This window comes from Daktulosphaira vitifoliae, unplaced genomic scaffold (assembly GCF_025091365.1).
Source record: "Daktulosphaira vitifoliae isolate Bord-2020 unplaced genomic scaffold, ASM2509136v1 Scaffold_1, whole genome shotgun sequence".
NCBI classification, from domain to species: Eukaryota; Metazoa; Arthropoda; class Insecta; order Hemiptera; family Phylloxeridae; genus Daktulosphaira; species Daktulosphaira vitifoliae.
This window is the reverse complement of record NW_026099572.1, coordinates 70,440,033-70,453,360: the sequence shown is the minus strand read 5'-3', so window position 1 is coordinate 70,453,360 and position 13,328 is coordinate 70,440,033. Positions and strand designations below refer to the sequence as shown.

The 13,328-nt window shown below is 26.3% G+C and overlaps 3 protein-coding genes across 3 annotated transcripts in view; 2 read left to right on the top strand and 1 right to left on the bottom strand.

Moving 5' to 3' along the window:
* LOC126894888 (UDP-glucosyltransferase 2-like) overlaps positions 1 to 3,333 on the top strand; it is a 6,184-nt gene extending 2,851 nt beyond the window's left edge. The window contains exons 2-6 of the mRNA XM_050666197.1: positions 1,162 to 1,549; positions 1,797 to 2,235; positions 2,356 to 2,578; positions 2,700 to 2,922; positions 3,031 to 3,333. Coding sequence (XP_050522154.1) covers positions 1,164 to 1,549; positions 1,797 to 2,235; positions 2,356 to 2,578; positions 2,700 to 2,922; positions 3,031 to 3,307 — 1,548 coding nt within the window. The 5' untranslated portion in view covers positions 1,162 to 1,163 and the 3' untranslated portion in view covers positions 3,308 to 3,333. The remainder of the gene's footprint in view (positions 1 to 1,161; positions 1,550 to 1,796; positions 2,236 to 2,355; positions 2,579 to 2,699; positions 2,923 to 3,030) is intronic.
* LOC126894889 (UDP-glucosyltransferase 2-like) overlaps positions 1 to 3,932 on the bottom strand; it is a 19,786-nt gene extending 15,854 nt beyond the window's left edge. The window contains exon 1 of the mRNA XM_050666199.1: positions 3,697 to 3,932. The gene's annotated coding sequence lies outside the window, so the exon portion shown is untranslated. The remainder of the gene's footprint in view (positions 1 to 3,696) is intronic.
* A 181-nt stretch (positions 3,933 to 4,113) lies between these two features.
* LOC126895255 (uncharacterized) lies at positions 4,114 to 11,317 on the top strand. Its single transcript, XM_050666911.1, has 11 exons — positions 4,114 to 4,455; positions 4,700 to 5,102; positions 5,399 to 5,833; positions 5,907 to 6,126; positions 6,189 to 6,408; positions 6,625 to 6,889; positions 8,239 to 8,631; positions 8,701 to 9,132; positions 9,218 to 9,437; positions 9,598 to 9,817; positions 10,958 to 11,317. Exons 1-11 carry the CDS (start codon positions 4,415 to 4,417, stop codon positions 11,226 to 11,228), a joined length of 3,120 nt encoding a protein of 1,039 aa, XP_050522868.1. The 5' UTR covers positions 4,114 to 4,414; the 3' UTR covers positions 11,229 to 11,317.
* The last annotated feature ends 2,011 nt before the right edge of the window (positions 11,318 to 13,328 follow it).

Genomic DNA, 13,328 nt, shown 5'->3' with positions numbered 1-13,328 from the left:
ACAAACTTCAAAACGCTACAGAATATTTACAATTGAATATTTTTAAGATATTTTTTTACTAAAATTGTTCTTAAATTCTACTCTACAAAATAGCTATCTTAGATTTTTTTTTTACATTTTATTTAAAATTTAAAAATAATTAATATTTTTAATAAAATGTAAAAAAATTAATTATTGAGATATAGCTATAGACCTAACGTATAACTATTATTTAAAAAAAAAATCAGCTAAAAATATTAACTGGATCAAAAGTTATTTAAGTTGTCAGTGAGTGGTGGGCCACCCTGTATACGTTTGTCATAAAAATAATAACTACTGTATAATTTTTCTGTAAAAATTACAATACCAAATTATTAAATATAAATTTAATTACTATAATAAATATTTATAAATATATTACACTTAAAAATTATAAAACTTATAATCAAGATATAAATAAGAAAATAGGAGATCATGTTGCTTTTGATATAATCCACCAAATTTTTAAAATTAATCGCTATTAACATATTTGCATCGAAGTGTTAATTATGATAGAGATTTTAATCACTGTCAGATATCATATAGACTAGACCAAACTAGTCACATCCCCACTGTACTGGGTTTTTTAAGCACAATTTTTTTATAAAAACTTTTCTTTTATATCACAAACAACTTTAAAAATAAAATATTTCAACTTATATTCAATTCAATTAAACAAGAGATGCATGATTTTCTAATTAGATATAAAACAAAATTTAAATATTTTTTTTATTTCTTTTTGTAAAATGTATATGTAGGAATAATAAACGCTTTATGTGTCTCTGCCATCAAAATCAGTATCGATTACATTATTGCGACGTATGTCATGTCAGTATAATTCGCTCAAATTAGTAAATCAAGTCTTATATTAAAAAATATAAAAGTCTGACCAAGTCGATAAAATAGAATATAAGTCAAATATATATTTATTGTGTAATAATATTTACTTACTAGCACACTCCACGGTTAAGAAAAAAGCTTTTTTATTTGTCAAGTTTATTTTATTTGAAAACTATATCCTTAATTATGAAAAAAATTAAACGAAAATAGATTAAGAAAAATTTACGTATACTCCACTTAAATAATTATAAAATAGGGATGTGTAATTTAAAAGATTTTAAGAATAGATGTAATATTTTTTAGGCATGCAAATTAAGGCCAGCTTGTTTTTTTCTACATATTTATTGCTAAACTGGTCTTTTCGCTGTTCATATGGTGCTATGATATTAGCTTTAGCTCCAGTAGCAAGCACAAGTCATTGGAACGTAATAGATGCAGTGTTACAAACTCTGGTAGCAAGAGGACATAATGTAACAGTAATTACGCCATTTGTCAAAAAGTATCCCATTACTAATTATACTGAGATTCTAATTCCAAAAGGAAAAGAATCAGCAATAAGTATGCATTGGAATTATGTAATGAATGAATGCTCCATGGGAAATAGTTTACCAATATTAAATGAACGACACCAAAATACATGCAAATTTTTGTTTGGTCTTGAGGAATTTTGGAGAACAATAAGAACAATCAAGTAATTTTTTCAAAATATATTTTATAAAGACAATATGTTAATATTAATACAGGTATTTAAAAAGTAAAGAAACAGGCCATTTGTTACGATCAAAGAGAAAAATAGAAAATTTTTTTCTTTACTTACTGAACACTCTATAATATAATATAATATAATATAACTTTATATTATAAAGTTTTTAATGACGTTCTATAGCTATAAAAATAGAGTTACAGAGATATTTATGATTTTAACGATTTATTTTTAGGTTCGATCTATTTATTACAGAGTGGTTAGCTTCATCTTGCGATTCATACGTGTCCTATCACTTACAAATTCCTCAAATTGTAATTGCCACAAGTCATGTCCACACATGGTATCTCGATACATTTGCTAGTCATTTGAATCCTGCATACGTCTCAACTTTTCATGTTTCTTTTGCAATGCCTATGAACTTCATGCAGCGGTTTAAAAACTTTGTGGATTACTTATATTCGCATATAGTATTTAGATGGGTTGATCGTGATGCGATAGACATAGGCCGAAAATACTTTGGACCGAACGTGCCGGATGCCAATACCCTCATGAAAGATACTTCACTGGTATTTACTAACGGGCATTTCACTGTAGATTTACCAAAACCCTTGTTACCGAACTTTATTGATATTGGAGGTATACATTTAAAACCTGCAAAGTCACTATCGGAGGTAATACAATGACTTACACTCTGATTAAACGTTTTATTACATCTATTATTTTAATCATTTTTAATATAATATATTCTAAGATCTTTTGAAATATATTTTTATTGGTTTATTCTCTTTTAGGATGTAAAAAACTTTATCGATGGGTCGACAAATGGTGTTATATACTTTACTTTTGGTTCTACGATTAAAATGGACACAGCACCTTTGCATTTACAAAAGTCTTTCATTGAAGCATTAGCAGAAATACCATACAGAGTGTTATGGAAATATGAGAGTTCAAACATTGATCATTTACCAAATAATGTAATGGTTCGAAAATGGTTTTCCCAAAGAGATATATTAGGTGAGTTACGAATTTTTAATAATTATTTGAAAATTTATTGATATGTTATTGCAATAGCAACATTAATATTTGGCTAGAACAAAGTTAAATAAACTAAAAATTTGAATTTTGGTATGTTTAGCTCATAAAAAGGTAGATTTGTTTATTTCACACGGAGGAATATCAGGCATATATGAAGCTATTGATAGCGGAGTGCCTGTGTTAGGAATTCCAGTATTTTTTGATCAGTCACGAAATATAGCAAATATAGTACACTGGGGCGCAGGTCTAATGCTTGACCACAATACTTTGACTAAAGATATATTAGTAAATACTATCAACGAAATGATGCAAAATAAAAAAAGGTAATTTTATAAATAAATTTAATAAAAAGTTGTATTTAATTGACATTGGCTTCGTCGATAATATGAAAAAAATTCAAGCTATACATACAATATGAATAATTTTCACAGGTACAAAGAAAATGCTACTAATTTATCCCAACGGTTTAAGGATCGGCCTAGAACACCAAAAGAGGATGTTGTGTACTGGTCAGAGTATGTTATAAAACACAAAGGTGCGAGTCATTTGAAATCGACTGCGTTGAATCTATCATTATTGGAGTACTTACTATTAGATATTATAACTCTAATTGTTTTAGTCTTATTAGTTATAATTTACCTATTTTATTTTATTTTAAAACTTGTAACGCGTTCAATGTGTACGTGTTTTAAACAAAAACGTGACTAATTAAATTATTTTAAAATGAAAATGTACTAGGTGACTCTTTTATCATTAACATATTAGATCTCAATTGTTACCACGCGGTCTGTACTAACCAAAAACACACGTCATCCGGGTTGGCAATGCACACAATGAACCTACAGGTCTGAATGTAGTTTTTTATTTAACACTAACAACTGAAATTAAAACTAATTGAAACTATAAATTGATTACGATGAATAAACCTTTTCAAAATTAAAAGAAAATTTTTTCAAGTAATTCGATTAATTAGGAAGAAGTTATTAAATTAGTACCCTATTTTTGAACATTCAATGTGTAAATGACCAAAACTTATTTCTTAGCTGAAAAAAATAAATTTGCCATTTATGTTATGCAATATAAATTTTTTAACTTACAAAGTGCTGTGTCCCACCTAGGATGAGACACGGTAACGAGTTGGAGTCGAATGTTGTTTGTTATGTGAAATAAAAGTACTCTTAAATCGAACAAAAAATACAATCGTATGTTAAACTTTAGAAACTACAATTATTTATAAGGTATAACATTAATCGTCTTAAAGTCATCACTCTCAAGTCATAATAAAATTTTATTCGTACAACCGTTCGGACACGATTAATTAATGCTTAATCGAAACTACCCGTTGTCCACTACTAATTACTCACTAACCTTACTACACTAATACCATAGTACCATACGAGTTCGTACCATTAGTTTCCCATTTTTAAAAATGAAATGTGTAAATGACCAAAACTTATTTTTTAGTTGAAAAAATAAACTTGCCATTTATGTTATGCAATATAAATTATATAACTCACAAAGTATTAAAGTCATATTTTATGATTGGCTATGTAATAAATAGTTAAATTTTCCTATGTTCATTTTAAGTTTATTGAAAAATTGTTGTTGTCTTCTAGTATGATTTTTTTTTTACCCAGTTTCAAATCAAAATATTTTTTGCTCATACAACGAACGATAATAATTACAACTTATTATTTATCAGTTTAAATTTGATTACGTGAATTCGTACATCATGTAACTCTTAATGTTTGATTTGGCGAATTTATTAAATTTATTAATCAAATTTAAAATAGGAAGTATTTAGTATGATTTTCAATGTATATAAAGTTATTGACGTTTTTATACAATTATGAAAGGTAAAACATCTTTAAGATTTTAAAATTATTTTTTTTTGATGTAATTTAATTTTTTTTTTTTATAATATGTTAACACATGTATACTTTCTAAATTAAATAAATTAAAAATTTATATTTAATTATTTATTTTAGAATTTTTTTTAACAGCATTTTTTAAATAAATAAATTGATTATTTTCTTTTTTTCTTTTTTTCTATATTGTATTTGTACATTACCTCTAAACTTAATTATTTTTTTACTTAAGTGTATTTTTTATGATGTTCATAACTACAATCATTCAAATTTTGGCCAGCCTACTGGGTACTATTAATGGAGCGAATATCTTAGGAGTATTTCCTGTAACAAGTTATAGTCACTGGACTGTGTATGAAAGTGTAATGATAGCATTAGCTGACCGTGGTCACAATGTAACCGTCATCACATCATTTCCACAAAAGTCACTGGTGAAAAATTTAGTAGAAATTGACGTTTCCGAGTCATTTCCTTCTTCATCAAATAAATTAAGTATTGATAAAGCAACTAACGTTGTATCCAATGCATTTACCAATCAAAAATTAGTAGCTGCTCTATCATTGAGATTGTGCAAAAAAGGAATACAACTTCCTCAAGTGCAGTATTTACTTAAGAGTAACATTCAATTTGATGTGGTGCGTTATAACTTAATATTTTATGTTGAAAATATATCTTTAAATATTTTATAAAGAGATTATCACACTAAATCTATCACTAAACAATTGACAGTCTAATAATTTACTATTATATATTAACTTTATTATACAATCCAATAATTATATGATTATTTCAATTAAGATTTGTCATATTTTATTAATTATTATTTAATCATATCATATTTATTTTATTTTACAAATTTCAACGTTAGTAAGTATTTAGATAAAAATGTTTTAAATTTTTCGGAAAAAATTGTATGATTATGCATCTATAGGTCTTTACAGAAATATTTGGTGCAGATTGTGATGTTGGATTTGCTTATCATTTTAAAGCACCTTTAGTGTCTATTATATCTAGTACATATTTGCCTTGGTGCTATGATCGTGTTGGTAATCCAGATAATCCATCTTATATTTCAACTGTGCTGACTAAAGCAACAAACAACATGAATTTTTTCCAACGAGTTACTAATACTCTTAATTATATCATTCACTTAAAAATACTTTGGAAAATTTTAAGTGATTGGCCCACTGAACATTTTCTTAAAGAAACATATGGATCAAATACTCCACATATTAATGACATAGTGTATAATACTTCAATGGTCTTTGTGAACAGTCATTTTACACTTGACGGATCCCGTCCATTAGTACCTAATATGGTAGAAATAGGTGGAATTCATGTTAAAACGCCTAGATTATTACCCCAGGTAAATAAAAAAACTATTTTAATTTTTGACTATTCTTTTGGTATATTTTAATATTTTATGAAAATGTTTCTAGAATATTTTAAAATTTATTGAAGAGTCACCTAATGGAGTTCTTTTTTTTACACTTGGATCTATGGTCCGGAGTTCGTCTATACCAACTAATGTGCTTCAAATTTTTATGGATGTATTTGCGTCACTGCCAATTAGAGTTCTATGGAAATATGAAAGTGATATGCTAGAAAAACCGGATAATGTTTTTCTAAGCAAATGGATGCCCCAGAGAGACATTCTTGGTACGTTTTTGAAAAAAATTATTTTTTTAAAGAATTATTATTAATGAATTTCTAATATTTAGATCATCCAAAAGTCCAAATTTTTATGACACATGGAGGCAATTTAGGCATAATTGAAGCTGTTCACGTCGGTAAACCTGTTATAGGGATTCCATTTTTTCTAGATCAACCTAGAAATATCATAAAATTAGTAGAACAAGGTGCTGGAATAATGTTAGATTACAAATCACTTACAAAAGAAACTCTTTATCATGCTATTAATTCGATGATACAGAATTCTAGGTAATATATTATTTCGCTTTAAATTTTTTTATTTGAAATCAAATATCATACGTTTTTATTTATTTTACTATCTAATTTTTATCTTTTAATTGAAACTATATAGTTTATAGTATAATTCAATGTAAACTCTTATAAGATAAATAATAAAAAATTTTAATTGTAATAGCATAAGTATTACTTTAAAACTAATTTTTTACAAACATTATTAATTTTTAGTTACAATATAAATGCCAAAATTCTATCTAAGAGATTTCATGATCGACCTATGTCAGCTTCAAAAACTGCTGTCTATTGGACAGAATATATTATAAAAAATAAGGGAGCATTGGAATTACGTAACGCAGCCATAAAAATACCATGGTGGAAACTACACTCTATTGATATGGTTTTATTTGTTGCAGTGATACTTTTATGTACACTTTACATAATTTTTATTTTATTTAAAATTATATTAAAATTTCTATTATATTTAACTGTACCATAATGAAAAACTGTGAGTAACTTTATTCAAAATAATTATTTTTATTTAAAGAATGTATATGTTTTTAATTATATTACCTGAACATTTTATTTCACAATTATAAATGTGTTAATAGTAATTTATTTAAGAAACGAAATTTAATTCAGCTTACAATGACAGGGTGCGTATAGTTGTTTATTATTAAAAAAAGTTAATTTTGTTTTGTCAGGTTAAGAATTAAAAATTTAGTGTTATTACCCTAATCTACGACTAATATTTCGGAAGTTTTTAAAATTTTTACAATTTGGCGGGAGGAAAAGTAAAGCTAAGAAATGTCCAATGATGACAATAACAAAACTCGCACCTCACTTCGCCTTTACTTTAAATTTTTAATAACTTCTGAAATACTGGTTCAAAAGTATTAGAGTTTTTTTGTTTCTATTTGAAAAAATAAGTTTAACCTCATAAGGTGTAAGAATGACTATAAAAAATACTTCATGATTGATAAAGTATGTAACTAAAAGAAAAAAAGCAAACTATCAATATTATTTTTCAATTAAATGTATATATATTAAGTTAGTATAAAAAAATTTATCTTCTTTTTTTTTGGAGGAGAAGGAATGTGACAATCAATTGCCAATTAAAATATCTTTACATAGTTTATCGCAATTAAATTCGATTAATTTTTTTTTTTAATTAAGTCATGAATTATTTTATTTCTTTAAATTAATTTAAATCCTTAATTGTAATGTGTACAAATAATGTATAATATATGAGATGAGTGTATAAATAAATAAAAAAATGTTTTTTCTCATCCAATTGTAACTAAATGATCATAATTTAGAATTTTACATTAAAAATAAGAATTTTGTTTTATTAAACCTATTATTAAGTTTTAAAAATGTTAAAAACTATTCATTAATATGTTTAAGAGTGATTGAATAATAGATCTCTGAACTAAATATAAAATTATTTATATTATCATGGTTATATAATTATATAATAAAGAAAACGTTAATTTTATAAAATTAAATAACCATTAGGTCATCAATCAAGCTTATAGTTACATAAAACGTATGGAATAGGATAAGATTATTTATATTTAGTATATGTATAGTTTATTGTAAAAATTTGACTTCACTGTATAATTGAAAAAGTAAGTAAGTTGTCAAATTATTAAAATTACTTAAAAACATTCATGTCTCACGCTGGGTTGTAAAAATTAACTTTATTTAGGGTATTATAGCATATACTTTTCAATATCATAGCGTTGTAAGAGGAAATTAACATAAATGCTGTATTTAAAATTACTATAATACTACATTATATCTATTTCATTTTTTAAGGTTTTAGAAATTTACACATAAATGAAGACGATAAGTATATTAACTTTTTGTCTTGTTTATTATTCAATTTGCATAAATGGGGCGAATATCTTAGGAGTATTTCCTCTCAACGGTTACAGTCATTGGACTGTATCTGAAAGTATAATGAAAGCGTTGGCAGCCCGAGGACATAATGTAACTGTAATTTCACCATTTCCACAAAAATCATCTGTTTTTAACTACACAGACATTGACATATCGGACGCTTTTTTCTCAATGGTAAACAAAATGAATACTGATATGGTCCTTACGGGAAAGTTATCAAACTTACATAGCCTTCAACAATATATATCTAACCATCAATTGAATCTTTGTCGTAAAGGAATAAAACTTCCTCAAGTACAAGCATTACTAAACAGTGGCATTAAATTTGACGCGGTATGTTGAAAAACTATAGAATTACTATAAATGGAACATCATTGTTATAATTTAGCTAATTTTTTTTAGGTTTTTACAGCAATTTTTGCATCGGATTGTGATGTAGCGTACGCATATCATTTTAAAGCTCCACTTTTGTCTGTTATGTCTACAGCACATTTACCTTACACATACGATCGTGTCGGTGGTCCAGATAATCCATCATATGTGCCTACAACTACAACAAAAGCAGTTGGCAAAATGAATTTTAAACAACGTTTAATAAATACTCTTTACAATATTTATTTTAAATATACGTGGAAGATCAATAGTGAATGGCCCGCTGACATGTTTTTAAAGGAAACATTTGGGCCCAATACTCCTTACATAAATGATATTGTATACAATACATCTTTAGTATTTGTAAATGGCCAGTTCTCATTGGATGGACCTCGTCCACTTGCAAACAATATGGTGGAAATTGGAGGAATCCAAATCCAGAATAGGAAACCAATACCAAAGGTTACTAATAAGATAATTTATAGATATTCGTTACTAAAATTAAAATGCATTACTATTAAAGATAGTAACTATAGTTTATTTATAGGATATATTAAAGTTTATTGAAGATTCTCCAAATGGTGTAATGATATTTTCAATGGGATCATTTATGCGTGTATCATCATTACCTAAACATATTCTTCAAATCTATAAAGATGTTTTTTCAAAACTGTCTGTTAGAGTTTTATGGAAATATGAAGAAGAAATGCCAGACAAACCTGACAATGTGTTCATTAGTAGCTGGTTGCCTCAAAGAGATATTTTAAGTAAATTATTACAAGATCAAATCAAAATAAGCCTTTATGTAAATTGAAAAAATTTGATAATTTATGACTATCTTTAAGAGTTTAAAATTCTGTTTTTTTAAATATTTCATTCAGAAATTGGTATAAATTATATTTTTAAAACATAAAATGTATATTTCAGGTCATCCAAAAGTTAGACTTTTTATGACACATGGAGGTAATTTGGGTATACTTGAAGCTGTATATTCAGGCGTGCCAGTTATCGGAATTCCATATTTTTTCGATCAGCCTAGAAATATATTAAAGGTTGTTGAGCAATGTGCTGGAATTTTACTAGAATACGAATCGTTAACTAGAAAGACCCTAAGTGATGCTATAAATAAAATTTTAATAAACAAAAAGTAAGAAATTTATATACATTTTTCGAGGTTTAGAAATATGATAGTAAAAAAATGTTTTCATTTTATTACTTATAAAACTTGATTTATCTGTTGAGTATTTTTTAGAATTATTTCTTGTACTTTATTGGGGTATTAATATTAAGTGTTCAAATGTATTTAGGTAATTTATTTTTAACTAATGCTATAAAATTATCAGTGTTGGGAAAGTTCCTTTTTAAATGGAACTCGTTCCGTTCCCCGTTCATTTTCTAAAATATGAACTCGTTCCAGATCCTAGTTCTTTATATTAAGAAGGAACTTGTTCCAGATCCAGTTCCTCCAAAATAAGAACTCGTTCCACTCTTCGTTCCTTTTATGTAACCAAGTTATTTAAAAAATTATGACAATGAGATCATGATAACGGTCATCAATGATTTTCATCAGCAGTCGAATACAAAACAAATTTGTAGTATTCCTTATCTAAAAGTATTCGAAAATTATATTTATAAACAGGTAGTAAATGCTAACGACTTGTGTCAACGCGACCAATGTCTATTGTCTACATATAAGTTAGAAATAATAAATCAGAAAACCCAAAACCTTTAACATATATTAGTTAACAAGAAACGACGATAATATTCGGTGCATTATTTAATATATGTACACATATATTTAATATTTACTGTATACCTACATGTGATAATAACTCTATAGTCAATTGATTCATTTAAACAGCCTACGATCTCGGCTGGGTATATAGGGGACTTCCATTGTCAAAAGTCAACTAAAAATACCTTGATATTTTAATGTCTAGATACGAAGAAAACTACACTAAAACATGTTTATAAAAATTTTTAAGAACTGTAATTTCCGTTCACGTTCCTTAAAAAATGGAATTTGTTCATTTTCCTCGTTCCTTTATTTTAAAAGGAAGCAGTTCCTTCAAAAAGAACTCGTTCCAGGAATTCGTTCCTTTTGGAACCAGTTCCTTCTCAACACTGAAAATTATAATATTTTAAATATGAGTTGGGAGGCCCAACTCCAAAGTCACTTATTAACATCATGTTGTCATATAAGTTTTTAGTTATACCGTTAGTTATTTTAGTATTAACGATTTTAATATTATTTAAATTGTAACTTTAATATTCATTTTTTGTTCAGCTATTCTGTTAATGCAAAGAAGTTATCTGAAAAATTTAAAGATCGACCACTAAATGCTACTGAGGCTGTAATTTACTGGACAGATTATGTAATACGACATAAAGGTGCTCCCAACTTAAGAAATACAGCTGTTAATATTTCATTGTGGCAATATTTTCTTGTTGTTGATATAGGCTTTTTTATAATAGCTATATTTTTAATACTTTTAATAATGTATTTTATGGCTAAATTTTCATACGAAATATTAAAAAAAAAAAAGTTCTTAAATTAAATACTATATAAAATAATTTTTTTTTAAATTTTTATAATTATATTTAATTAGATCATGCTGCAATAATATAATCAGTGTATACATTTTTATTGAAGTATTAATTATTATCCTTCATTTTAATAGCAGATTTAACCTACACTGAAAAAATCTTAATGAGATTATTGTTAATAAATAGACGACAATAATTGTCAACTGTACAAACAAAATTATGTTTTGTTCAGAAAATAAAAAAATTTGTAATTTGAAGATATTGTTTATTCAATATTCAAATTAAGTAGTTTTTGGTTGTATAAACTATTTATTCTATTAGTATATATATTTTTTTAATAGAAAAAAAATTGTCGGTTGTTTAATAACGAAAAAGTTATTAGCTGCTATGTAAATCTATACATTTTTCAAAAATCTGATTTTTTACCTGNGAAAAAAAATTGTCGGTTGTTTAATAACGAAAAAGTTATTAGCTGCTATGTAAATCTATACATTTTTCAAAAATCTGATTTTTTACCTGGTCACAGGGTGTAAAAAAATTTGCTCTTAGTTAAAAACATGCTATTTTTGAGTTAAACATTGTAATTTTATATTTCAACTTAAAATTGTTATAACTTCTTAAAAAATGTACGGATCAATACAATCACAGTACGTATCTTCGCACCAAAGCACGACGCGTTACCGATTGAGTAGATAGGCCACCTACCAATCCACACAGTATTTAAATATTTTATTCGTAATAATTAAATATTAAATAATTAACAATAATTGAAATATTGAAAAAATAAAGATTTATATTAATAAATAATATTTAAAAAAAATGTATTACATTAATATAATACATTTTTTTTTAATTTATAATACGTAACATAAGCTTCAATTTAACATATGGTTAAAGGACCCGGTATTTTCAAAACATTTTCAAAAGTTAAGTTGAAAAAGTTGACTTTTGTGCAAATGTGGCCAATTTGAATCCCTCCTGTGGGCAAGTAAAAAGTCAGATTTTGACAAAATGTATAATAAACGAAAGGAAAATATCTGAGGTATCTATATATATATATAGAATTATTTAGATTTGTTCATTTTTCAAAAAGTTATGGCAATTTTTAGAAAAATATGTAGAAATTTACCGATTTTAAAAATCGTAATTTTGGGGGGGATTTTCATCATTTACGAGGAACCAGGGAAAATTTTTAATTTTTAATGGTTATTTCTTCAATTAGATACGATTTGTGATTTTTTGACGTATTGTTGAGAAAAATCGATCCAGTAAAAGCTGAGAAAAAGTAGTCAAAGAAAAAAATAAATAAATAAATAAACACATTATGGTAAAATTAATAACTTCTTATCTTCACATTGAGGCTAGTAATATGTATTATAAAATTTATAAATTACCGAATTTTTTATATGATCACTAAAATCCACCAAAAAACATTAAATTTTTGCACCCCTATGTTAAAATAGTTCTGGCGCCCCTGGCTGTGGTTAATAAACCATGAAGTGTTATAATCATATATACATATTAACTTAAATTTAACTATTAATTAACTTAAAATTAAATTCCACCTGTGGTCCAGTAATCATATTTGATAGGTATTACACGTCGCCTAGGTAGTGGCGACCCTTGCTATTATAACTAGTCGTTATGGAAATGGCAAAAAAATTTCGAAAATTAGTGAATTTTAAATTTGTAATTTTTTTGAAGATTTCGTCCATCAACAGGGAACGAGGGAAATTTTTTCAGTTTTTAAGGGTTATGTTTTTAACTAGATACGATTTGTGATCTTTTGACGTATCGTTGAAAGAAATCGGATCTGTGAGAGCTGAGAAAAAGTGGTAACAGACAAAAAAAACCCAGCACAGTGGGGTCGCGGCATAGTGGGGATGTTGCATAGTTGGGTCCAGTATAGATTTAATCTGACAGTGATTAAAATCACTATCATAAGAAACGCTTCGATGCAAATCAGTAGATAGTGTTTAATTCTAAGAAATTGGTGGATAATTACAAAAGCTACATTATCTGCTAGTTTCTTATTAATACCCTGATTAAGATAAAGTATGTCGAATGAAAAAGGGATTATTAAAAAATATTATTTCTCATAAAAAAATTGT